The sequence below is a fragment of the Pyrus communis genome, chromosome 4, assembly GCF_963583255.1.
Source record: "Pyrus communis chromosome 4, drPyrComm1.1, whole genome shotgun sequence".
Taxonomy (NCBI): domain Eukaryota; kingdom Viridiplantae; phylum Streptophyta; class Magnoliopsida; order Rosales; family Rosaceae; genus Pyrus; species Pyrus communis.
In genome coordinates, this window is record NC_084806.1 from 1,599,464 (window position 1) to 1,625,589 (window position 26,126).

Below are 26,126 nucleotides of genomic sequence, written 5' to 3' on the forward strand. Positions count from 1 at the left end.
TATATATATATATATTTTAAATCGATATTATTATTTATTAGCAAGCGAAATTATTAGTTGTTATGTAAAAGACCTTAGTTTTCCTTAGACTGAGAGCTTTAACAAAATACTCATGGTATTATTTATTTTAACGAAAAATGACAATTTTACTTTAAAAAGTCACTCATTATATTATTCACTTACAACACATTTTTGTCATTTTGATTAAAACTCAAAATTTTTAAGCAATTTTCATTAATTTTCTTAGAATTAAACCTATACTAGAATGCATAATCATCATTACTTTCTATTATTGTCCTAAAATGTCATATGCGTCTGTATATCTTGACTTTGGAGTAAGGTTTTCTCTTTTCCTATTTCTCTCTCCTTGTCACACACTTTATTTTTTGTCTTATTTCTCTATAAGAAAATCAATATAAGATGTTTACGTAGTTTAATGATACTATTTAAGTAGAATAAGAAGAAATAAGAGAGATTAGGAGAAGAGAATCCTACTCCTCGACTATCATTATCTACTCCGTTATCTCTGTCGCCCTATATATAATATTCCCCCAAAGTTACTACAACTCAATCCCCCTTGTAAAATCACTCCCTCCCTACTCTCAAACTCTCTCTCTCCCTCTCTCTCTCTCTCTCTAGGTTCATCAGCAATATCAGAACCTGAGATAACACACTGATACAGCGCAGCCAACAGCAGCTGCGCAAAGTATACTTCCAATTCCCAGTTCGTTAACTAACGGTTTTCCTCTCCTTCCCATTTTCCCCCTCCCCTCTTCTCCAACTCACATCCAAATGCCATCCCACCTCCACCACGAGATCTGAACACCGGAAGTGTGACTAATAATTAAGCAACGGCGCCGTTTCACTCACGCGCACTCCCAACAGCCAGTCAAAAATGATTTCGTGGCACGACCTTTACAACGTGTTGACGGCGGTGGTGCCGCTGTACGTGGCGATGATATTAGCCTACGGCTCCGTCCGGTGGTGGAAGATCTTCTCCCCTGACCAGTGCTCCGGCATCAACAGCTTCGTCGCGATATTCGCTGTCCCCTTGCTCTCCTTCCACTTTATCTCCACCAACGACCCCTACACCATGAACTTCCGGTTCGTCGCCGCCGATACCCTCCAGAAAATCATCATGCTCTTCGCCCTCAGCCTATGGACCAACTTCACCCGCAACGGCAGCCTAGAGTGGCTGATTACGATTTTCTCCCTCTCCACCCTCCCCAACACTCTCGTCATGGGGATTCCGCTGTTAATCGCCATGTACGGCAAAAAAATCCCGGAATCCGGCAGCCTCATGGTGCAGCTGGTGGTGGTCCAGTGCATCATCTGGTACACTCTCCTCCTCTTCCTGTTCGAGTACCGCGGGGCCAAGCTCTTAATCATGGAGCAGTTTCCGGAGACCGCCGCCTCCATCGTCTCTTTTAAACTCGACTCCGACGTCGTTTCGCTCGACGGCAGGGATTTTTTGGAAACCGATGCCGAAATCGGTAACGACGGAAAGCTCCACGTCAACGTCCGGAAGTCCAACGCATCGAGGCGGTCGTTCTCTGAAATGACGCCCCGGCAGTCTAACCTCAGCAGCGCGGAGATTTACAGCCTGAGCTCCTCCCGAAATCCCACCCCGCGAGGCTCCAACTTTAACCCCTCCGATTTGTACTCCATGATGGGGGTTCATGGGTTCAACACGCGCCACTCCAACTTCGGACCTGCCGACTTGTATTCGGTTCAGTCCTCCCGCGGTCCGACTCCACGGCCCTCCAATTTCGAGGAGAATTGCGCGGCTCAGACCGTTAAGACGGTACCCGCATCGTACCCGGCCCCGAATCCTGAATTCTCGGCGCCGACAGCTAAAAATAGCAACACAATTCAACAGCAGCAGAAGCCGCAAGTGGCAGCGCAACCCGTTTCGGATGGTGCTGCTGCTAAAACGAATAGTCATCACGATGCTAAAGAGCTCCACATGTTCGTTTGGAGCTCCAGCGATTCCCCTGTTTCTGAAGGCAGTGGGCTCCATGTTTTTGGTGGGACCAATTTCGGTGCTGCCGAGGAATCTGGACGGTCCGATCGGGGCGCCAAGGAGATCAGAATGCTTGTTGCTGATCACCTCCAAAATGGAGAAAACAAAGGTAACTAACGTTTATTTTCCCGACAAAAAATGTTCGTAATCTGAATAAAATAAACGAAAATAATTGACATGTTATCATTTTCTTAATTAATATTCTTTACTTTGTGCAGTGGCAGTTCCGGAGACTGCGCCAACGGCGGAGGTGTACGGCGGGGAAGCGTTCAGCTTTGGCGGGAGGGGTGGCGAGGTAGAGGAGGCTGAAAGGGAAAAAGAGGGAACCACAGGGCTTAATAAGCTGGCGTCCAGCTCCACTGCAGAGCTCCACACAAGGGGCGGAAGGCAAATGCCGCCGGCGAGCGTTATGACCCGTCTGATCTTGATCATGGTTTGGCGGAAGCTTATCCGCAATCCCAACACGTATTCCAGCCTCATTGGTCTCATCTGGGCTCTCATCGCTTTCCGGTGAGACAACTTAATCCAGTTTTATTACTTTTGTTTTTTGATATGTTTGATACAAACATTCTTAAATAACATTAAAATTTATGATTTGAATTATTTGATTTGTAGGTGGCATGTGGGGATGCCAAAAATAGTAGAAAAGTCAATTTCCATACTGTCTGATGCTGGGCTTGGAATGGCTATGTTCAGCTTAGGTAAGTTATATGTTTCTTGATTACCATACTCTTTCAAATTAATAACTTCGTATTCTTTTCTTGGATAATACTCAGAAAATTGTTATTTGCACTACACGGTATTTATACAACATTCATAATTAGATAACTGTAACAACAACCACACCAACAATGTTTTATTACAATGAGTGAGGTTGGCTGCATGAATTTTAGAATGCCACTACGCTGGATTTTGCACCAAGTTTTCCGTTAACTTTAAGCATTCCATGTCTTTTCTTAGAGTCTTTTTTCAAGTTTTTCTAGGTTTTCCTCTACCATTTTGCCCAGAGCCTCTAGTTCCTAATAATAAATTGCACCGCCTAGAACAATAGTCGTGGTTCAGTAATTTATACAAGTAAACATTGGCAGAATGTTGTTGTTTAGTGTAAACCGAAATACGTTGTGACAATATATTTCAAGTCATTTATGCATTTGTTATAGCATAATTTCAAATACAGATAAGTTTATATGGGTGTGGATACGCAGTACTCTGACGACTCATAACCAACCAGTGGTTCTTACAGCTGTTTGTTTGGTCACAAGAAAGAGAAGTTGAAGGCTGCAGTTTAAGGAGTTCACTATAATTGGACATTTTTCACGACAGATGCTTAATTAGGTCCAAATTAGTGAATGTAGTTGAAAGTTTGAAATAACCGGCTGGAGTATGGGACTAGGAAATTGAACCTTTTGGTTTGTGTGAAAGAGAGTTTGAAATCATTAGTTTGTGTGAAGTGAGTCTGCAAAATAAGTTAATGGAAATCGTAGGATGCAATTTAAGTTGTCTGGATTGCCTAGTCCTTGGGTCGTAGACAATAAAATTAGTGAGATTCAGAATGAATCTATGTCTCTTACGAAAATAAATAAACTTGTTTATGTTAATATATTTCTATTCACGGGTGGTTTTAGCACTTCTCGTTTGACTTTCCTTCTCTTTGTAACTTAAATTTAATTTGTAACAAAGGGAATAACGGGTTACTGATGATTTTATTGTTGTATTGATGATAAAATTGACAGGTCTTTTCATGGCACTTCAACCCAGGATAATAGCATGTGGGAACTCAGTTGGTGGATATGCAATGGCAGCAAGGTTCCTCACTGGCCCCGCCGTTATGGCTGCCGCCTCCATTGCTGTTGGCCTCCGGGGCACCCTCCTCCACTTAGCTATTGTCCAGGTACTTTTAAATTACCCATCAGGCCCTTCAACTTTTTCCTTTTCTTTTCACTTAACATTGGGATAATTATTAAAAAAAATTTGATCCATGTGTCGCAAACTAGGCTGCTCTTCCTCAAGGAGTTGTTCCCTTTGTCTTTGCCAAGGAGTACAATGTTCATCCAGCCATTCTTAGCACTGCGTAAGTAGAAACATTGTATCTCAAACTTAGTTCTCGTTTGAAAGTGTTGTTAAAATGACTGAAAGTGTTTTTGGTGATATTGATTTTGAGTTTTAAAAGCACTTTAAGTGCTTTTCTCATGATCCATTTGGATTTTTACTAAGGATTGATTTTAAAAACATTTTTACCAAAGCGCTTTCTGTCATTTTTAAAGCACTTCTAATCTAGCGCTTAATCTCTTCTTATCTTAATCAAACTTAATTTTATTTTATAATATTAACCAATTAAATAATTTCTTGCAGGGTTATTTTCGGAATGTTGATAGCGTTACCTATTACGTTGGTCTACTATATTCTTCTGGGATTGTAATTGTTGGTGTCACAGAAGCACAGATGGATGCACAAAGCTAGGAAAAAGAAGAGAGATCAAATTGTATGTGTGTGGTCACGCATATATACTCAAAATGTGTCACACATTGAAATCGACGAGGATTTTCCGGTAGAGAAAAAGCTTAGCTAGCTAGATTAAGTACGATGAAGATCAACGAAGAATCCGCCGAGGTTTGAAGGTGTTCTATTCCAAGTTTTGGGGAGCAAATTAATAGATTTTTTTACTTTATGTAATTACGAAAAGCCCTGTTTATAAGGATCATGCTCCCATGAAAGGCCAAAGTTAGTCTAAATTTGTGAGAGCTTGTTGGAAGGGAGCAAACGCAGAAGAGTAAAACAAGGAAGAAAAGCAGATGATTTATTAATTAATCACTTTGCTTTGTTGCGTTAGATTTATTAATTTTTATTTATTTCTTTAATCATACGAGTTCTTTCTGCTCTCAACTAAACTAAGAAAACAAAATATTTGAGAGCAGTAGAGTTGAAGATGAAGATCGTATCTAACAATGCGATTCCCCACTTATGCCTCTTCTATATTTTAAGCAATGAGTGCAACTTGTGGTACTGTTCTGTGAAGACTTTTACCACTTGGGGTTAGAGCAACTGAGCAAGCAAAAGGCTTTTCTCGAAGGCACATTGTCTTTCTATCAAGTGAAGGTGAGAACGAATCCTTTACGTTTAGGCACAGGGGAGGCGGAGGCCTTTGTGGTCGGGAAGGGGGTGCTGCTTCTTCTTTCTAGAGAAAAAGGTGAGAGAAAGAAAAGCAGGGAGGTAGATAAGCAGAAGTCAAAAGTAGTTTTAAACTGCTACTTAGTACTACTGTTTAATGATATTCTTCTTCATTTATAAGTAAAGGTCTTAAGTTTGATTATCTCCAAAAGCAAATCTGAACCATATTATTATTACCAGTCTATTATAATGCTTAGCACGTTTCCTCAACAATTAATTCTATTGTTTGTTAAAAGAAAGTAGTGGTATTCTTCTTCACTTATAAGTAGAAGGTTTTAAGTTCAATTATCTTCATAAGTAAATTTGAATTATATTATTATTACTAGTTCATTACGATGCTTAGCACATTTTCCCAACAATTAATACTATTATTTGTTAAAAGAAAATAGTTTGAGGCTTAGATTACTCTTTAGCTTTTCACTTTTGATGCAGCCACACTAAGTCACGAAGTCCACAACCCTACCCTACTTTTTAGTTTTTATTTAGGCCCACTAGGCAGTGGTGGGGTGGTCGACACAATTAAATTTAATTGTATTTTTTTAGTTTTTTATTTTTAAAATATTGTTAGTACTCTAAAATATAATTGTGCATTTCAAATTTTTTATGTTTAAAAAAGAAAACTCTTATAAAAAGTGTAAAATTAAAATTTTAAAGTGCTAATAGTAGTTCCTTATTTTTATTTTACTTTTTTCCTCAGGAGAAAATGATGAATAATACTTGGTTACTCAAAGGATGAGTAGGAGTTCCTACTCAAAATTGTTCGATGCAGATTCATAAAAATTTGTGTTTATGATTAGAACTGTTATAAATCATTTAATAAAGATCGTCTCTACAAAAAAAATCAGTTAAAACTAATGTCTTTTAGTGAACAGATGAACGAAATTGGTAAAAACACTACGAACCATCTATGTATTTGCTATAATAGATTGACTAAACATCCTAATATTAATTTATTTTTTGCAGAAATGTTCTTTACATAGTGATTCATAATATGAACAGTACTAAATATAAGACAATTTTGTGATTTCAACATGAGAAATTTTGATTAGAAGTTCTTACTTATCCTTACGTAGTCAAGCAAGCATGTTTGTTCGAAAATGATAGGACGTGATGGGTACCAATCAACCTCTATATGTCATCCATACAGAATGATCAGAGGACATGATCATCCTGATCACCTCCAAGAAAGTCGGTGGTGATCGATCATCAGTTTCATAATTCTTCACATCAATTCGAATTTTAATTGGGTGATTGATTAGATCCTTCATCCAACTGCTGCCCGTAGGTATTTTATGGTACACGATGACGTTAAAAATGTGAGTTAAAGTGGCTCTTGTTGGTAATTAGGGAGATAGACATATTTTATTTGCCAAGACAAAAAAGAATTGTGATTAAAGGGACTAATTTCAAAATAGAACTTCATTAGCTTTCGTGTGTATATAAATGAGCCAATTAAGTTAAGGGCATTTTTTTTTTAGTATAATCGGTATTTTACATTAGTTTATATTAAACGTGAATGAAAAGATTTAAACTTAAGACGTAATAGCTTGACGAAGAGTTTTCAACTATCAGGGTAAAAGAAATGCTTATGGAACTATCCATAGGTTATCTGTCATCCCATGTAGTTTTTATCACAATATTTTATAATATTAGCACGAGAATTGACATTAAACTGTGAGGTGACAGAAAGTCAAACTTTTTAAAGAATCTGCTTAGTATTTCTCGTTACATGATCCACCACTTATAACTTAAGATGGTATTTCAATTACCAATTAATTTAATCAATGTTACTAGATGAAAAATCCATCGACAAGTAGGTGAATTTTAGGATAAGGCATTAGGGCAAAGGGGAACCACCCAAGATTTGAAGTAAGGAGGGTGTATATGTAGTTTTGGGAGGAAACACACGCACTACCTAGTGATAGGTGTTAATTTTCCCCGTAAAAAATTAAAAAAAGTAAGGAGTCAAAGAACAAAAATTAGGCAGTGAATCACGAACAAGGGAAGAAAGACCAACATGCTCGACGATCGATCAGTCGGCCAATAAGAAAACGAAAGCGACGGCAGTCATGCATGCATGTATGAGTGCATTTTTGCTGACCACCCTCAAGTGGTGGTAATGCTCACCACCCTATTTATAAGTTTATAACCAGTAGATGAGTTTGAATTTTGAGATTTGTGCCTATTCACTACATGAATCTCGAAATTCAAACTCATCTAACGGTAATAAATAGAGTGATGAGCATACACCATAGTTTATGATGGTGAGCAAAAATACTCTCATGCATGCATGCATGTTGGAGGTTGGAGGTTGCAAACTGGCGAATTACGAAACGGCGGATTCAGCCTTGACATGCAGATGGGTTCGCTTTCACATGCTCTTGTAGCCACAATCCAACAAATGCAATTAAGCAGCGAGCTCTCACCCCCACTTCTGCACTGTGTTGTCTACCTCACTCTCTTCTCAATCATGTAACAATTCATGATTTATATTCAAACTTCAAATTACATAGACACGTCTTGTGATAAAGTCTTATATCTGTCATGTTGTGTATTTGATAAAATGCTAGTTGAAAGACAATTTACAATGTAAACTCGTTAGGTACTGACCCTTTTCTTGAAATATTGACACTGTCTCAACTCACTATCCCGTTTTAGTAGCTACTACTTGCTAATGATTAAATGGCTAATAATATCGCCAAAATTCAAGTAACTATTGATTGATCATATATAAATAATGGTTAAGATAAAGCCCTACCTTACCTTTTAACTGCTGGCATTTGGAAATGCTAGGGTTTCATGTTAATAAATCAATTAATCTTATACAAATAATATTTAATGTATAACCCTCAACCCTATCTGTTCACTTGTTGCATTTGGAAATGTTAGGTGATAATTACCAAGTTGGAAATAATATCGGTGTGCAAGTGATAATTACTAAGTTATAGATAATATCGGAGTTGTATGGAGTGGACATTTGGCCCGTCTCTCAATAATTTGACATTATTTTGTATTCAAACACATGACCAGAGTGGCCGGGGTCCATGCTCATGTGGATCTCCATACTTTGTTCATGTGGAACTGGAGCCTGGAGAGCTTGCTAAAACTGTTTCAAACAGCGATTGCAGCCAAACATGCCATTGCAATCTATGACTGATAGAATTTCTCATTGACGCCAGTAGATAAAAAGATGTATATAGAATCCAAGCAAGGTAGGGACTGTTTGGGAACCAAGTTCCTCTGAGGCTTTTGGACTTTGTTGTCACAACTTTTCTTTGGATACAAAAGGGAATGGACCCCAATGCGACACGAACCACACAGATATACACATATATATACATATATATATATATATAGGTATATAAATTAAGAGTCCCCCCGATATGGCAGCACTTGAATTATAAGGTCCTAAAACGCCAGGCCTTTTCAAGTTTGAACTTATCTCAATGTAACACACACACACACACACACACACATATATATATCTCTCTCTCTCTTTTTGCAGCTAAAGAAGAAGCCTCTGCATATGCAATGCATGACTAATTGATCGTTTGCTGCTGATTATTCCGAACTTTAGTCGTACATTAGTGCCGTCAGTCCATATATAAAAATTTACTCATTCATTGATCTGGTTTTCAACGAGTTGTTTTAACAATAATGTTATTTAGACTCACAAAACTGCTGATGTTAATTACTGCATGCTCTTTAATAATATAGATGAATTCACCATTGTACGTAAAATATGTTAGCAATATTGTCAATTTATGTAAAGATAAATGGGTGATTAGGTTGGACTGGAGATGAGTAGGGTACACCATAAAGAACATATGGTAGTGTCCTTGTGCGCGTGGCTTCATTCTTGAGCATACATGGGGGCCATGCTACCCTTCTGGTCCTAAGTTCTGCAGGCACACCACCTCATGATACAAAATCAAATCTTCTGAATAATGAAACTATGATTATGTACTGCGTGACTTAATCGGTTCCTTTTAATATTACATGCGCCCTAGCTATTTCATAACCAAAATTTATTCAGGTGGAAAATTTTCAGTAACATAAGTGTGTGTGTGTGTGTGTGTGTGTGTATACATACATATATACATATATAAAAGAATCGAGAGATATCAAAAGAAATGTTGTGCAAGTTGGAGAATTGGCTAGGTTTTTTGGACCAAAACAATAAAGGCGTGGTGCAGATGAAAATAAATAAGAAACAAAAATGCATCATCAAAAGACTGAGAGAGCAATGGAGGAGGTGGTCATGCTGCTGTGGTCTAGAGTAGCGTGAAAAACGAACACGAAAGCCAGAGGGATGGACCAGCTGCGGCTTTGGGACCATTATTTGTTTAATTAGGGTAGGGTTGCAGACTTGCAGTTGAAGACTATTGAGGGCCATCGAGAGAGACATTGCATGTAAATGAGACTTTTGTTCATCCAATCCAATGATAATACAATGATGTTCAAAAAATTAAAGAAAGAACAAAGCCACCATCGATAGTATATAGATATATCTAACTCGGAAAATGAAACTTTCTTGCAACCAGTGCACCGTACCATATTATTCGTTTGATAGACATTTGTCATGTATTTAGAGAGTGAATCATCCATTTAAATGGTGCATCATTATAGACATTTATCATGTGTTTAAATAGTAACTCAATTTACTTATAAATTCATGAAAAGTTCTTCCTCCCATTAATGTGGGATTTATTCTCAACATATCTCTTCAAGTGTGGCGAATTTTCAAGCCAAATACGTGGATAATACAACTAAAATAACGTGGAGCACGTGTGGCCGTTGAACTTCACACATGAAACAATCTACTCCAATACCCCGAAAAAAAAGATATATTTCGTTTGTAACTAAATTAAGCGGATGATAATAAATTTTTTCGATCCTGCACAAACAAGGATAAAATTTTACCCAAACATTCAACTAACTACAGTCAAAGTAAGCGTGTAAAAAAATATTGACTTTGTTGATTTTATTTATAGAGTAAACACCTTTATATATCTCACAAGGACTTCAAAGAGTAGGATTTCTAAGAAAGAACCGATTACATTAAATTACAAAATATCTTTTATGCGTTAAGGCATGCAAAATTTGAGCTGCGTGGTGGGATGGAAGATATATACTAGCCAAATTGTTAAATTGGGTTTGAAACCACGGGCTGAGTTTGTTAATTATATCAAATATTTTTAGCAACAAATTGAAGAACACAAAAGACTGAACGTAGCACTTCGGAGCCCCAGAGTAAGCTGGGCCAGACCCATTTTGGTTCAAACCCTAACCCGAAAATAAAAGTCGAAAACTGATTGAAAAATGCAATGCAATTCAACCCTAATTTTCGTACAAGTTTGGTAATATCTCGGGTGGTCATGGTTATGGTTCCAGGAATTTCAGTTACATGAGGATTTCATGGTTATGGTGTATTCGATTGGTCATATCTCCGGTGCCCACTTTAATCCGGCCATCACCTTCACCATCTTCCGCCATTTTCCACCCAAACACGCATTAATTAATCAAAAACTATTCCACCCAATTAATTAATTAATCATGATTAAATTCTTGTCATATATTCATGCATTCAATTGCATAATTTGTAGTTGCCTCTGTATAATGCAGCGCATGAGTTAGGATCCATCCTTGCAAGCGGGACTTTATGCCTTGTTTTGGGTGCCCCAAGCGGCATATTTTGGAACATAACTAGTTGGACCAGACGTTCGATATTTGGTCATGCAGATCATTGCCTCTTTTGTCTGGATGTTTGTTATTTCAGGCATCGCCACAGATAGTAGAGCTGTTAGTAATTAATCCCTAATATGGTCATACGTATACATATCGATCCGCACTGCATGCATGCATGCAGATTGCAGAATTGGCAGGAATTGCTGTAGGAATGACAATAACTATGGACGTCCCCGTTGCCAGGTACATATATACATATAGCACACATATAAAATACAATAATATTGTACGTTTGGATATATAAAACTAACCACTACAGGAAAAGTGATTATTAGGGGCGTAATATTAGATGCAGAATTTTTTTTTTTGCCTCTAATAGTATTCATTAGGGACCAAAGCATGCATTTGTCTCTATTAAAATAATAGCGACAAACAATAAACCGCCTCTACTAATTTTATCACTTTTAGGGACAGAAAAAAACTGCCTTTACTAAATTTAGCTATTAGAGGCGAATGCAATTAGCCCCTAATTCAACTAATAATTATTTAAATTTAATTATTTTTTCATTAAAGGCGGATGTTTGTACTTATTTATTTAAAAAAAATTATATTTAAGACGGATATGTTTAATTACTATTTAATTTTTACAAAAAAAAATTAAAAAATGAAGGATATTACTATTTACCAGAAGAAAAAAAAATCCATCTAAACTCCAATTCCAATACATACCCACTACCCTCATTTTTCTCTTTTCCCTCTTCCACTGCTGCAAAGTTCATCATTTTCCCCTTTTTCCTTGATTTTTCTTCCCATCCCTTTCTCTTGTGCAGATTTAAACCCGTCCTCTCTTTCTTTCATTCTTCATAATCTTTTGTTGCTATTTTCTTTTTGCTACTCCGAGAGGACCGAATGAAAGGTTTGTTAGAGAGAAGATAAAACTCGTTTCATTTGGTTTGATCGAAGTTTTTTTTCCATCCTGAATTTTTTGTTTTGCAGGTATACTTGAGGGGGTTTTGAATAATTTAGAGTGGAAGAGAATTTCATGAATAGTTTGGAATAGATATATCATTTGATTGATAGGGAGAAAGAGGTTCTCAAGAATTTTCATTTTAGAGGTAATTCCCTTGTATTAATCTTTGTTTATTGATTTTTCTTATATGTTTAATTGATTGTGAAATTCAGGATTGATTTTTCTGTTTGTTCGTACAAATTAGTAAACTTTGTAATTTGGCTTTGTTGTTCGTTACGTTTTATTTTTTCGTTTTGTATTTGTTTATGAACAGTTGTTGATTGAGAACGACTCATGTGCTGCTGCAAAATAAGAAGATGAACTTAGAGATCTAATCTGCAAAGCTTGAGAAACTGAAAGGAAAAGGAGAAGATTTTGAGATCTGGAAAGAAGAAGATGAATCATGCTGGGTTTGAATATTTTGAATGATTCAAAACCAATATCTAACGTTTGGATGGATAATGCATTTATTATATTGTGGATTTACTTTTTTTTGTATAATTGAAAATATTAGGAGCGGATGTAATTATCTACTCGATTTATTATTTTTACATAATTAGAAGGTATTAAGGGCGGATGCTTCTGCCTGTAATGATATGTATTTATAAAAACCTGCCAACATGGCAACAAAAATAATAGGGACGGATATTTGACATTTTTTTGCATCTAATAACAATAGCAACGGCTCTTTTAGGAGCGAATCTACTTTCCGCCCCTCCTTTTTACCAGGGGCAATTTTTCAACATATTGGCACCTATTGGGGGTTTTTAGAGGCAAATATTACTGCCCATATTTATTTGATTTCTTGTAGTGAACGTACTTGAATACATATATATGACATGGTGCAGACCGGTCTTAGGGGCATCGATGGACCCTGCACGGAGCCAAGGGCCAGCAATAGTGATGCACACAGACAAGGGAATATGGATTTATATTGTAGGTCCATTCGTTGGCACCATATATACTCGGTGGAGTTGCCTACAATCTCATTCGGTTCGCTGACAAACCACTGAGAGAGGTAACTGACAAAACAAATACTGCGGAAGTTAAGAAGAGTGCTTCCTTCATCAAATACGTTTCCAAAAACAATTTTTCTAGAACTTAATAACCACGAGTTCATGGCTCAGTGACAAATGACGGATTACGAAGCTTCTTTAAAATAAAAAACGGGAGGTCTCAGTTAACCCGCTGTTAGTGTGGAAGCCAAACTTGTGGCTAGGAGAAGGCTGAAATGCCTCTGTGAGTCTTCTTCCTGGAAGAGGTGGATAACCGCTGCTTGCCACCAATTGTCCTTCTTAAAAAAAAAAAAAAAAAAAAAAAAAAACCTAGTTAATTCATAATCAATTATTACGTACTGTTGTGATGGAATCGATTGGTAGTCGATATCTTCTCCTTCTACAGCCTGCTGCTGCATGACATGCATGTCAAATAGGTCGTATGTTGTTTGGAAGGAAGAATAAAAAAATAAAAAAAATTTCTTTTTTGTTGATTTCTTAATCGGTGTTAAATTAAATTGTTTTTCCATATTTTATTATTTTATGAAATAATTTGTAACTTTTGTGTCATGCTTATGAGGTATTATCAGGTGTATGTTGAATGCGGTCACATGCGTGATATAATAATATTTTACGCAAATTATAACAAACATACTCATAGATTTTAAAAAAGAGACACATCAAGTACGTATGATACGTATTTAATAGCTAACTTCATTTCCAAAAGCATAGGCAGTTCCCAATAATTTCAACAGGTAACCATATATAATTGGCTTACAATTTCCATAACTAGTTACTCTATCAAAATCCTATTTGATTGCAATTGATGTGTAACCATGCATATACATAATGATATATAGCTGCCTTTGTTTAATTAATATGCATATAAATGTGACCTTCCTGAGATGCTCCTTTTCATAAACTTCAAACTAATTATTAATTTAGTTATAAACATTAAATAATCGCACTTTGTTTAAAAAAGGTTAGATCCAAAACACATGGAGCTCCTCACATGCATGAGTCATACGTTGCATAGAGCAAAAATCTCACATGTCCTTCAATTCAAAACTATCACATATTTCTGACTAGCTACTTTAATCGTTTACCAATCGTTACAGGTGTAGTAGGAACTTGTGAAATCAATCAATTGTACTAGCTAATACACACACACACACACACACACACACACACACACACACACACACATATTCGTCAAGGGATCTATATAAATATAAGTTGTCAAGTTATTTTCAAAACCATCTTAATCGATTTCTTTGTTTTTTATGTAGTCTTCAAAGTTATGGTGATCAGCCATAGACTTTTCCATCTGATATGTCCCTAGCTCCCACCAAATGTCTCTGGGGAAAAAACCCTTGACTCTCTCTAATCTTATGGTGCCACATGGGTAATTTTTGGTTGTCATTGTCTTTACTATCTTTGTAATATAAATGGATCAATGTCACCAACATTTTGTTTCTAAGAAAAGAAATTAAAATTAAAAAGCTATACATGTCATATAACAACTTCTATTATAGTTTAGCTATATTTTTCTTTCTTTGGAAACGAAAGATCTCACATTTAATTTCCATAAATAACGAGTCTGTATAATATTTGTGTTGAATTTGATAACTGATTATGTCTTATTTTAAAGTAAAACATCATCGTATGAAAAAAAATATTTATGCTCTATTTCATGTTTGGTTGATATATGCTGACTCTCACTGGTGTTAGGTGTCTATTGTTTTCTTTTCTTTTTTGAATCTATTATTTTCTAGTAGACGAAACCAGAGGAAAAAATAGAAAATAAAATACAACAAAAAATATTAGTGTTCTTTTAACGGACAGGATTACAAGAACACAATTCAATAAACGGACAGAAATCGAGTTTAGAGAGGCGTTGCCGACCGGTATCTTGTATATGTTGGCCACGGCGGGACATGCACAGCCCTTGCACATGGCTCCTCCACAGCTTTAGACTTCGTCCCATATGTGTATTTGTGACTAGTCGGCCCACCCTGATTCTTAACCGAATACCTAGATTCCTACATTTTCTAATCTAACGGCTCTAATCTTTCCACAAGACTATATTTGTTGGAAAAGGAGGTATAGATGGAGGGAGCTGACCGTCCTGGGCAGAACAGAAGACATTAACGACGGAAAGAACGGAGGATATGCAGGCGTTATCGAGGTGTCAGAAGGCAATGATAATATGATGATGCAAACCAACCTTTTTAAGCAAGTCCAACTTTACATTTTGATTTCGTACATGAGTACACTAATCACTTCTCACTCACTCACCAAAAAGTCTTATGTCTCTATCTCTCTCCTACTCTTTCTCTCTCTAGAAACCTCAGAAGCTTGTTAGCCAAACAACAATATCTAAACTTGCAACGCAAAAAACACGAAACCAAGATCTAAAGACAAAGACAGACAAGTGGGTTTTGTGTCCTAGATGCATGTGAGTGTGTTTTTGCTCCTAACACGCTTGCTTCTGATTCCCGACTAACATTTTAGCTCCTTCATTCTTCATAACCCAACTGCTTGATCTCTGGAATCCAATCCCACAGCACTGTTTGATATGCTTTTCTTGTAGCTGTGATATGGGGTTTTGACTAAGGTAAATTCTTAACTTTTCTTGCAATTATTTAACTTTCTCTCATTTGGGTTTTGGATATATATTAATTGACTTGCTTCCCATGTTTTGCTTACTTATTAAGTTCTGATTTTGTCCCTGCAAGATTGGCATTTCTTTGAGGTTTTGAGGGCAGATTGTAGTGATGTCTGGGGAGATGGAAGAGCCCTTTAGTTTTAGCTTTCAGGTACTTCTCTTCTTATGCTCTTTATTAATTTTGTTAGTGAGAATGCTTCTTAAATTCTACCCCAGTATAAGATTAACTGCTTAATCAGGAAGATTATGGCCTGTTTGATAACCGTTTAATTTTATGTGCTAGATATGAGGTTCAAAGACGGATATAAATATAAGCCTAGAGGTTGATTAAATGGGAATGTTCATGTCATAGTAATTTGTAAATCATACCCAAAGCGTGATGAAATTGCATACCGGGGTGATTAGTGAACTCTGATCTGTTTTTCCGATCGCTGATTTGCATCCCCTTGATTTACTTTCAGTAGAAGTGCCCAGTAATTGGATATTAATGCATCCATATTCTCCCACAATGTGCCATTCTGCTACGAATGTTCAAACGAGTGGATGAATTGACAAATTATGTTTAATGATTCATTCTGTTTTGTAGTCATCTGCTTTTATAACAGCTACTTCTTCGAAATGGACAGGCAGACTCTTTACACTCTGGTTCCATATCATTTGGGAGGTTCGAAAACGAAGTTTTATCTTGGGAAAAGTGGTCGTCATTCTCGCATAACAGATATGTTGAAGAGGTTGAAAAATGCTTGAAACCGGGTTCAGTTATTGAGCGGAAAGCTTACTTCGAAGCTCATTTCAAGAAGAAAGGTTTTCCCAAACCAAATTTAGTTGAGTGCCATCGCGGTACAAGTTATCAAGTCTGTGAAAATGGTGTCTTGGAGAGTGATGCTTACGGAGAAGAATTTGAAGACGGAAATGAAGACAACAGTTGCGCTCAATTTGATAAGGGCTCCGAGGGTTCAGAGTACCACGGAGACAGTGAAGTGAATGAATATGAAAAGGGAGATCCTGAAGTTTCATTGTCTGATCCTCAGAGGGCATCTGAGTTGAACAATGAAGATATTCTGGTCGCTATTAAAGATGATAATTCCGAGGAAACAGATCAAATTGGAAAAGGTTGTGACATGTTTTCTTCAATTATCGATGAACCAGAGAACAATGTAATTGAGAATCATGATGGTGATGCTGTGAATGCTGATGAATCATATAATTCAGTTAAGATAAACCCCAAAACTGCAGCAGATGAAGAAGTTAACATGACTATTGTGGAAAGTTTGCATAGTTCTTCTTCAAAGGTATGTTCTTCTATTAACTCATTTTTGTATAGTTAGTAACAGTATTAACTATAAATTCCTCGGTTTCCTGTCTAGTTGAAGGCTGGAAAAGAATGCAAAATTTCCAAGTCCAAAGTAAAATCTAAGGCCAGCATTTCTCCGGTTAAGAGAAGTATTTCTTCTGAGTCGTCTAAAGATTGTACAAAGAACTCTAATAGAGAAAGAGAGGGTACACGAAACGGAGAAACAAAAGCTGTCACCAAAAACCGCCATTCCAACTACACAATCTGTTCCCAGGACTCCAAAATCAGAGGTAAGCATTATGATGTTCTTCACCCTCTACATAGTATAGTATAAGCATATTGGTTTCTCAAAAAACGGTGTGCCTTTGGATTCTACACGCAGGAATCTACAAATCTGAAGGGAAAATCTGCTCACGAGAGTAGAAGGTATATATTGTTGATTGCAAGTAGAAATCCTAGATGCTTTACTGAATGGAACCTCATATGCATACTTCTTGCATTGTTCTAGTGGTAAGAAACTTGGTGAACCTCAACCTCCTGCCGTCAAGCCTGAGTCCAGAGGACGCCAAACGGCAAACAGGTTTATTAGAATTTCTTACTGAATGCTATGAGTGTTTCTATCTTTCAAACTGTAAAATTTTCGTGAAGTCACCCTTCCGTATTCCTCTCTCGTATAGGTTTAACCAAAGAGTCAATTTGACCAAGTCTGATATAAGATCAAGTGTTGCAACTTTCAATTTCAAAAGTTCTGAACGAGCAGAAAGGAGGAAAGAGGCAAACCACCATGTACTTTCTCTGAATTTGTTGTTTCTTTAGATTTGGGTTTCAGATTTATATGGCTTACAATGCTGATATTGACTTGTTCCTTTGATTACGATCGTGTGTATATAATGCTGAATTAGTTCACAAATTCATATTTTTGGATGCATCAATGTGTTGAAAAGATAACTATATCCTTCAAACTAGTGCTGTACTTGCCAGCGGTGGTTCTAATTCCTGGACTTTTGGATGATAAAGTATATATCTACTATCTAGTACTCATAGCTGAGGGAAATGCATGGTTGATGATAATAACACTCGAATTTTCCTGAATGCATGCTCCTGAAACTTCTCTTAAGATTTTCAACGGGTTTCGGTTAATGTTATTGCAGGAAAAAGCCGAAGCTGAGATGAGACAATTCCGCAAAAGCCTCAACTTTAAAGCAGTACCAATGCCTTCCTTCTACCATGTAGCTGTGAATGCAGCGCCTGATGGGAGCAAGGTAAATAACTGCCATTCATTGCATTTAAAGACATGAACTTCCAAGTGAATCGATGAGGTCAAATTTGAAATAGAGAATAAATCCAAGATTAGAGGATGACTTTTTGTTCGACTTTGTTGCATGGTTTCACCACTTTGCCTAAAACTCGCGTTCCGGAAGGATGAATCGCTCCCGAAAAGGAATCTATTGATTCTCTCCCAATTAGTTGGACCGTAGGTGCGATGATTTACTTTACGGGTAAAGTCTCTAGTTCAAGTCCAGGACGGCCCAACTGCACCAAGGAAAAGAATAGAAGAAGCATTTGACTCCTTCATGCATGCTCCACTAGGCTCGGGGGGATATAGCACAATTGGTAGAGCTCCGCTCTTGCAATTGGGTTGTTGCGATTACAGGTTGGATGTCTAATTGTCTAGGCGGTAATGATAGTATCTTGTACCTGAACTGGTGGCTCACTTTTTCGAAGTAATGGGGAAGCGGACATAAACATGCCACTGAAAGACTCTACTGAGACAAAGATGGGCTGTCAAGAACGTATAGGAGGTAGGATGGGCAGTTGGTCAAATCTAGTATGGATCGTACACAGACGGTAGTTGGAATTGGTGACTCTCCTAGGGTTCCCTAGGGAAGAGGATCAAGTTGGCCCTTAGGAACAGCTTGATGCACTATCTCCCTTCAACCCTTTGGAACTACAAGATCACCCCAAGGACATCCAAGGGTCGCAGACCGACCATAGAACCCTGTTCAATAAGTGGACTGCATTAGCTGTCCGCTTTCAGGTTGGGTAGTAAGGGTTAGAGAAAGGCAATCACTCATTCTTTAAACCAGCTTTCTTAAGACCAAAAAGTCGGGTGGAAGGGGGGGGGGGAAGCTCTTCGTTCTTGGTTCTCTTGTAACTAGATCCTCTGGAACCACAAGAATCCTTAGTTAGAATGGGATTCCAACTCAACACCTTTCCTTTTGAGATTTTTAGTACGATGAAAGTTGTAAGTTGTGTTCGGGGTGGGGTGGGGGGGTTATTGTTTATCGTTGGCCTCTATGGTAGAATCAGTCGAGGGCCTGAGAGGTGGTAGTTTACCATGTGACGAATGTCAGCAATTAGAGTCCACTTATCTCCAACTCGCGAATTTAGCCGATACAAAATTATATGATAGCACCCAATTTTTCTGATTCGGCAGTTCAATCTATGCTATGATTTATCATTTTATGTTTTTTCTTTGCACCAAACAGTTCATTTCGGAATGTGAATAAGATTTTGAAATGGAAAATTGGAAAATAATGGCCCCGTTAACTGCGATATCATGGATTTTCTATATATTTTTCAGGTTGTATCTACCAAATTCTCTAAAGTACAAAGCAAGTCAACAAATCCAGGGAGTGGAGCCGCTGCAAGATTTCCATCACATTCAGAGGCAGGCAAGGTTGAACCTCCCACTGCCAACGTTTCTGTAAACACAGCTGATTTGCATGAGGCCTCGAGAGAAACTAACAGCATCATGGCTGATCCCTCTGAAACTAGTTCAGTTTCTTCAGCTACACTGAGCAGCAGAAACTTATCCCGGGATACTGCAACTAAAAGTGAACATCCCAGGACGAAAGGAAGGGAGAAGGATGCTAATACGCAGAAACATCGGTTATTAGAGAGCGGTAAAATGGCAAAAAGTCAGAAAGCTGAAGGGAAGCAGAAAGTGGGAGTCCAAAAAAATAGCAGAGAGATGGCAAGGAAGGGTATGAAAGACGGCGTCGGCTTTGGAAGCAGTTCAAGAATGGGTCATCTAACGGTTGGTGTTGCCTCATGAATGAACACCAAGAGATCGAATATACTCAGCGTGCAGGATGAACACTGCAAGCCTGAAATTTAATGAAAGCAAAGCTTGTAACAAAACATGCAGGTGAAAGGATAATAATATATGGTTGTGCTGTTTGAGGGAGTAGAAAAATTGGAAGCCTAGGCCCTCTTGCCTCCTTCATAAATTAAAAGTTTTATTAAATTTATTCATCATGTAGTGAAACCAAGTTATCTTCCAATGTAATCAAGCACCTTGAAATGGATTAATGAGTTGATTAAGAGCATTTGCTCTTAAATTTGAGGTTCCGAATTTGATTTATCCATCTTCTTCATCATTGCTTGCATAAAAATTGTGGCATGGAAAGTTGGAGAAACTTGACCTGTCTTTTACGGATTGGTGGATAAAATCCCGAATATCTCATCTCGAGATTTCTCCTTGACATTTTTCCTGCCCATGAAACATTCGACATTCTAAAATTTATACAGCCGACTGCATGCAGTGGAATAATACTTTGTTGTGATCGTTGTTGTATAAAACACTTAGAAAAGTCACTAACTAGTTTGACTCCTAACTTCAATTGTTTCAGTCACTTACTCAGTTGTTTCGATTTGGTCGTAACTTGGAGTTCCGTTTCTTTTGTTGATGGGAGAGTTACGTGCACCATATGTTAGGGCAAAACCGTGTTTTGCTCGAATAGTTTGACTCGGATTTCAATTTTGGTCCATATGGTTTTTTTAATTGTTTCAATCAGGTCCCAGAAGAAACAAGTGATGAAAAGTTAGAATCTGGTGCTTGAAAGGTTTGTGGGTTGGAATGTCGTAGGGGAGATAGATATACTCCATACTCCTGTCTGTCTCTACTTTTGACTCTAAATACCAAACAAAAGGCCCCTACCATGAATTAAGCCTACCTATTACCCTAATAGATTTCGATTTATACTTATTGTGTTTGATTAGTGGTTGTAAGATCATCTCCAGCTACGTGCCATGTCTTATGTTAGACCGTAAAATTGATAAAAATAATCTCCAATTAAAGGGCTAAAAAGAATCACGCTAAAGAAATCAGACCACATTTATCCCTAGGCAGACTACTAATAACCAGTTCTCCGTATATTAGTTAAATATTTTTTTCTAAAAACACTTCTCAAATAAACCGATAATGATAATGAGGGTCCTTCACCGTATTTAAAAATTTGGAATGACGACAAAAATGAAAGGAAGGAGCCTGAGGAGGATAATTAACTAGGAATCGTGAAGTTTCCATGGACCTGCCGACTGTTAAGTTAATGATATTTTCTGTCCTGTTGTGCAAATATAAGCAAAACAAGTGATGTAATATACAAATTGGTGGTTACAAAACGTCAAAACCTACTCAAATCATGCACCTTAATACAAAAGAAAACGAGTATAATATCGTCATCTTCATCTTCTTTCTTATCACTTTTCTGTTTCTCTCACTTTTCCAGTGCCAATCCTTAATTTACCTAATCATATTTACAACTAAATGTATTGATGGAAGAGATCAAATGCATAACATGTGTTTGTAATTTAAAGCGTCTGGACGTTTACTCAAGAATTTAAAAAAAATTAAATATAATATCATAAAAATACTTAACATGATTAATTTCATTAAACAAAACATGATGTTTGATCATTCCAACGAGAGATAATTGTTACTAAACTAATTAATTCATTAAAACAAGAAGGCTTTTTAACTAATTTTGCAGAAAGTTAAAAAAGTAGACGAATACAACGAAAAGATTGGTGGTGGCGATAGTGTTGAAGAGCGTTGACGATCTTCTGATTACAGAGGTTGCCGACGAAGCGTCTTTGTTTCCACGAGCACCGTTTTTGAAGTAGAATGGAAAATAAGGTAAGATGGGGTCAGGAGGAGGATTAGCACCATATCCATAACCACCGTTATCAGTAGACGGAGGAGGGTTGTACGGGTAATTTCCATTTGGGTTGTTGACGACGGCCGGAGGCGGGTATGACCCGGTTTGGGACGACGGAGGAGATGGAGTTGTGGTTGTCGGAGTTGTTGTTGTTGGAGTAGAAGTGCTCCCGGTGCCTGTAGGTGGAGGATAACATGGGTATGCACAGGGATTATCTGATATTGTTGTTGCAGGAAAGCTGAGAATTATTGAGAACAAAAAGAGAGCTGACAGGATAAGTGGGTTTATCTTTGCAGCAGCCATGGGAGATTGAATTGAATATGGTGTGGGAGCTTAGGAAAACGAATGAGAGAGGAAGGACAAGGAGAGGTTTGGGGAAGAAGACAAAATGTGTAAACGAGTACAGTTGGTGGAGGTGGAGGTAAAACTATTATTATTAGAAAGAAAACTTTGAGAGTCTTGTCATGACTCAATGAGTAAATAAAAAGAAAGAAAATTAATGCAAAATGATTTTAAAATTTTGAGTTTTATTGATAAGGATAAAATAAAGAGTAAAGTGAATAGTATAAAGATTGACTTTTTAGTGTAAAAATATAGGTTTTCGTTAAAGTGAACAGTACCAAAAACTTTTCGTTAAAGTTGTCTAAAAAGAAAGAAAATATAGAGGGGCCAAAAGGTACTGTTGAAAAAGCAAATTTTAAAAGTTTTAGTAATTTTTCTTCAATACTACGTAATATCGAATCACACGAAAATTGAATAGATGAGATTAAACATAAAACATTTAAGAGTATCTTCAAATAAGATGTCAAATATAGTATGTCAAAATTTTATTTGATGGCTGATGTAGCAAATTGAATACAAGTGCTAAATTCTCTTATTTTCCAATGGATGTGTCAAATATTTATTTTATTATTTTATTGGGCCTAGAATTACATTAACTATTAAAAAAATAATCAAAATTAGTTTCAGTTTTTTTTTTCTTCTATTGGTTGTTAATGGGACCCATGCATTAAAAATTAAATTAAATATATTTGACTCATTCTTTGTTTGTTGTAAAAAAATACAGCTAGAAAATAAGGAGTCAAATGACTTACATGTCGCATCATATATGACATATCCATTGGAGAACACTTAAATGTCTTTTAATCCTATTTGGCATATTTAACATCTCCTTTGGAGATGGTCTAAAAAGTAGTGGCAATCAAATTTAACAACTAAAATACTTGTAATATTGGATAATATGTACATAACATTGAAACCTTACCCTAATTTTAGACCGTGTATAGTTAGAAGATGTCACATTCATACACCCTTGTTTTATGAATATTTTTTTTCTGATATACGAGAAGTTTAGAACCCTGTATGTAGTATTTTTTACCTATCATCCTATTTACCTTCACTTTCACTTTTAAACTTGGCTATTAGTGTTATTTAAAATCGATAGTAGCTAGCCTGCTAAATCAACAAATTTTGAAGTTAATCAACTTGTGCAAGGGAACAAACTTCTTTATACATACCTCGTAGTTCTTGTATGTCAACTCATTTCGAACTTCCTAGGCCTTACGTTACAAAAAAATAAAAGAAATATATATATAGTTCAGTTAGGCTAAAATCACTAATCATTCTTTTTGAGCTCAAACGTCACCCGAATTTGTATAATTTGAAGTCATGGGAAACTTTATGTCTTCCACTTTCGGGAGTGATACATTTGGTAAATCCTAATGTACTTGAGTTTCACAGTAGTTAACTATAGTGAGCCCCAATCACTTGGGGAGAGCTTAGACGTACGTATTGGAAGAAAGTTAGAGGAAATTGCATGTGGGACTAGGCTAGCTAATTAACTATTATTGTAATTATCTGCAATTATTGTCCTTGCGTAGTGAGGGTGCACGTCAAAGATTAAGACATGTCATATGATCGCAGCCTTACATGACTGAAACTCAATCATTTTAGTTTTGGGATAAATTATATCACTCCCTAAAATATATTTCTTTGCTACCTGTCCCAAGTAATGCTTTATGTCATTACTGGGCCAACAGTTTCAGTGGCTTGGATGAAAACAGATCACTTAAACCAACCTGCAGGATTTTGATCAATGTTTGAGAAACTTATATTTATTTTGTTTTGGTGAAAAACCCTAGTCGGTCATCTCTGCAAATAAATTAATAATGCTTTATTCATCTCTCTCGCAATTTCGATTGAATTGTATCCTGTTCCCTAGCTAGCTTCTTCAAACTTGAAACTTGTGTTAATCTGCTATATTATTGGATCTTGTCAAACTATCGAAAGAAGCCGAGTATCGAAGAGCTCAATAATGACTAATGAGTTGTTCCTTTGATTCTTCACCATATATAACGTATAAAAGGGGACATGATGACTACGAGGAACATTCTTTTGGCATAAAGCTACTGGTTAGGTAAAAGCGATAAAGTGATGAATAGAAGTAGGTTACTTTCAAAAGTCGAAACCTCTAATATTATAGGAAAGAAAAACTAGTCCTTCAAGGCATGCATGTCTTTAAATTTTAAAATACAAAAAAATAAGAAAAAAAATTAAAGTCTCTTTGGCTGTGCGTATGTGTGTGACCATATGCATGTGTATCCAGCAAATTATTGTCGACAGCCACCAGCTAAATTCCACACCTAACGATGTTCATTTAAACAAGCATAATTAATATTTGTGAAAAAAAATTTGATAAGCAAATTAATCATGGAGAGAGACAGACAGGTGTAGAAAGATGCAATTGAAAGGCTTTGAATAATTCCGATGATTTTTCTTTGCTGCCACGCAGTCAAAGAGCAAACTTGAAGGCACAACCGCACCGACGGAAGCAAAAAGTGAGCAGAGGTTGAGTAATTTTGACGAACAATGCAACCCAACATATATAAACTCGATCACTCACTAAATAACATGATTACTATGATTTTTGTAAGGGAATTATAGGGTTTACCATTCTATTTCTTACACCTAAGACAGATTCATCCACTATTTGGTACCCTGTCTCCGTTACGGCAATCTTTTTTTTTTTTTTTTTTTTTTTTTGTGACCGTGAAGATTCACAAAGGTATTGTAGCCTCTTCATGGCCACCAACATGTGAATCATTAGCGTCAAGAATCGAATTTAGGATGTGTTGTGTGAAATACGGACCTAAAATTCATCCACAACTATTGAACCACCCCGTGGTGGTTAGTTATAGCTACCATTGATTCTACTAAAGTTATTAGGACCATAATGACCCCCTGAACATCGTGCCTTCTAAATCGCCCTAATGTGATGGTGATGAATTTAAGTTGGACTGGATGAGCACACTACTTTGGCCAAAATTTAAAATAATTTTACTTACCCAATGATATGCAATTATTTATGTTTTCTATCAATAAGAAATCTTCAATTTTTATTTTAAAAAGTTAGATATTTGGGATGAATTACTTGGTGGAAATTATCTCTCTCAACAAAGGTATGTGCTCAACAATTAACTGACTAATATCAAAATTGTGTTTTCAGCAAGTATGATGAAAGTGTTGCAATCTTTTAAGTTTGAATTTTGGGTATTCGAAAGGATGATGCTTTGCTTTATCATCATCTATAGAAAGAGGTGAGCTGTGACGTTAGAAAAGTCCTTGGGAGAACATGTAAAAGTAGAAACTTCCTTTAAAAGTAGCATTTATCTATCTTATAACTTTGAAATTGAAATCTATAAACGTGGCTATAAATAATAGAATGGATTTGTCTTTTTTACACACGAATGATGCTAGATGAGAATCATGCATCACCTTTTTATCTTAAATGTTTTCTTTTCATCGAATTAACGTCAAAATACATATGTAAATTAAGTCAGTTAATTAGAGTAATAAATGCATTTCAGCTTTGCTTATCGTTTCTTCTTTACTCGAAATCAAAATGGGTTGGTCTTCAATTTCATGAATATTGATTTGATGATTTACCATCAGTCTGTTATGTTTGGTTGCATGGTTGGTGACTTGGTTAACCTTATCAATGAGCTGCCACTTACTAAATTAAGCACTGGATTTATCTCTATTTTTGTCACATCTTAATATGCAATTTCTAACTCTAATGATTTTATCCAGACTCTAGAGCAATGCATTAAAAAACCAGTCAGCACAACTGCCACTTTCCAATTGGTGCATACATGAATGGTGTAAGTCTTAATCAAACTTAATTACAAAACCTGCCCTAGGAGACTATTTAAAGTGATGAAAATTGGCCGACGACTCACCAGTCGTTGGTTGTTTATAAAATTCAAGATTAATATGATGTTGAAAAGAGAGAATATTTTGTTCATCGTCTTCAAATGGTCATAATGTTCGTGATTTTAT

The 26,126-nt window shown here is 36.6% G+C and overlaps 3 protein-coding genes, 1 long non-coding RNA gene and 1 pseudogene across 5 annotated transcripts; 4 read left to right on the forward strand and 1 right to left on the reverse strand.

Annotated features, from left to right (window-relative positions):
• Positions 1-761: 761 nt before the first annotated feature.
• Positions 762-4,852, forward strand: LOC137731952 (auxin efflux carrier component 3-like). Its single transcript, XM_068471220.1, has 6 exons — positions 762-2,132; positions 2,242-2,533; positions 2,639-2,724; positions 3,757-3,914; positions 4,018-4,094; positions 4,376-4,852. Exons 1-6 carry the CDS (start codon positions 896-898, stop codon positions 4,440-4,442), a joined length of 1,917 nt encoding a protein of 638 aa, XP_068327321.1. The 5' UTR covers positions 762-895; the 3' UTR covers positions 4,443-4,852.
• A 5,757-nt stretch (positions 4,853-10,609) lies between these two features.
• LOC137731228 (probable aquaporin NIP-type) lies at positions 10,610-13,304 on the forward strand (annotated as a pseudogene).
• On the forward strand, positions 11,657-12,525 carry LOC137730644 (uncharacterized). Its single transcript, XR_011068199.1, has 3 exons — positions 11,657-11,795; positions 11,876-11,994; positions 12,163-12,525. It is a non-coding gene; the product is annotated as an uncharacterized lncRNA (long non-coding RNA).
• Positions 13,305-14,911: 1,607 nt separating the features above from the next.
• On the forward strand, positions 14,912-19,569 carry LOC137731841 (protein WVD2-like 7). 2 transcript variants are annotated; one of them, XM_068471077.1, is made up of 9 exons: positions 14,912-15,500; positions 15,622-15,702; positions 16,178-16,843; positions 16,919-17,135; positions 17,228-17,271; positions 17,354-17,425; positions 17,523-17,631; positions 17,997-18,107; positions 19,430-19,569. In XM_068471077.1, exons 2-5 carry the CDS (start codon positions 15,661-15,663, stop codon positions 17,266-17,268), a joined length of 966 nt encoding a protein of 321 aa, XP_068327178.1. In that variant the 5' UTR covers positions 14,912-15,500; positions 15,622-15,660; the 3' UTR covers positions 17,269-17,271; positions 17,354-17,425; positions 17,523-17,631; positions 17,997-18,107; positions 19,430-19,569. The 2 variants fall into 2 exon arrangements, with proteins under 2 accessions (XP_068327178.1, XP_068327179.1); XM_068471078.1 differs by lacking the exons at positions 17,997-18,107; positions 19,430-19,569 and having other exon boundaries at positions 17,523-17,632.
• A 2,039-nt stretch (positions 19,570-21,608) lies between these two features.
• LOC137731229 (extensin-like) lies at positions 21,609-22,091 on the reverse strand. The gene has a single exon (XM_068470330.1). It carries the CDS (start codon positions 22,089-22,091, stop codon positions 21,609-21,611), a length of 483 nt encoding a protein of 160 aa, XP_068326431.1.
• Positions 22,092-26,126: the final 4,035 nt, after the last annotated feature.

Coding starts and splice junctions, on each gene's coding strand:
- LOC137731229 (XM_068470330.1), bottom strand. CDS start 22,091: ATGGCTGCTGCAAAGATAAACCCACTTATCCTGTCAGCTCTCTTTTTG.
- LOC137731952 (XM_068471220.1), top strand. CDS start 896: ATGATTTCGTGGCACGACCTTTACAACGTGTTGACGGCGGTGGTGCCG. Junction 2,133..2,241: donor CCAAAATGGAGAAAACAAAG/GTAACTAACGTT, acceptor TACTTTGTGCAG/TGGCAGTTCCGGAGACTGCG. Junction 3,915..4,017: donor TCCACTTAGCTATTGTCCAG/GTACTTTTAAAT, acceptor GTCGCAAACTAG/GCTGCTCTTCCTCAAGGAGT.
- LOC137731841 (XM_068471077.1), top strand. CDS start 15,661: ATGTCTGGGGAGATGGAAGAGCCCTTTAGTTTTAGCTTTCAG. Junction 16,844..16,918: donor TGCATAGTTCTTCTTCAAAG/GTATGTTCTTCT, acceptor TTTCCTGTCTAG/TTGAAGGCTGGAAAAGAATG. Junction 17,136..17,227: donor CCAGGACTCCAAAATCAGAG/GTAAGCATTATG, acceptor TTCTACACGCAG/GAATCTACAAATCTGAAGGG.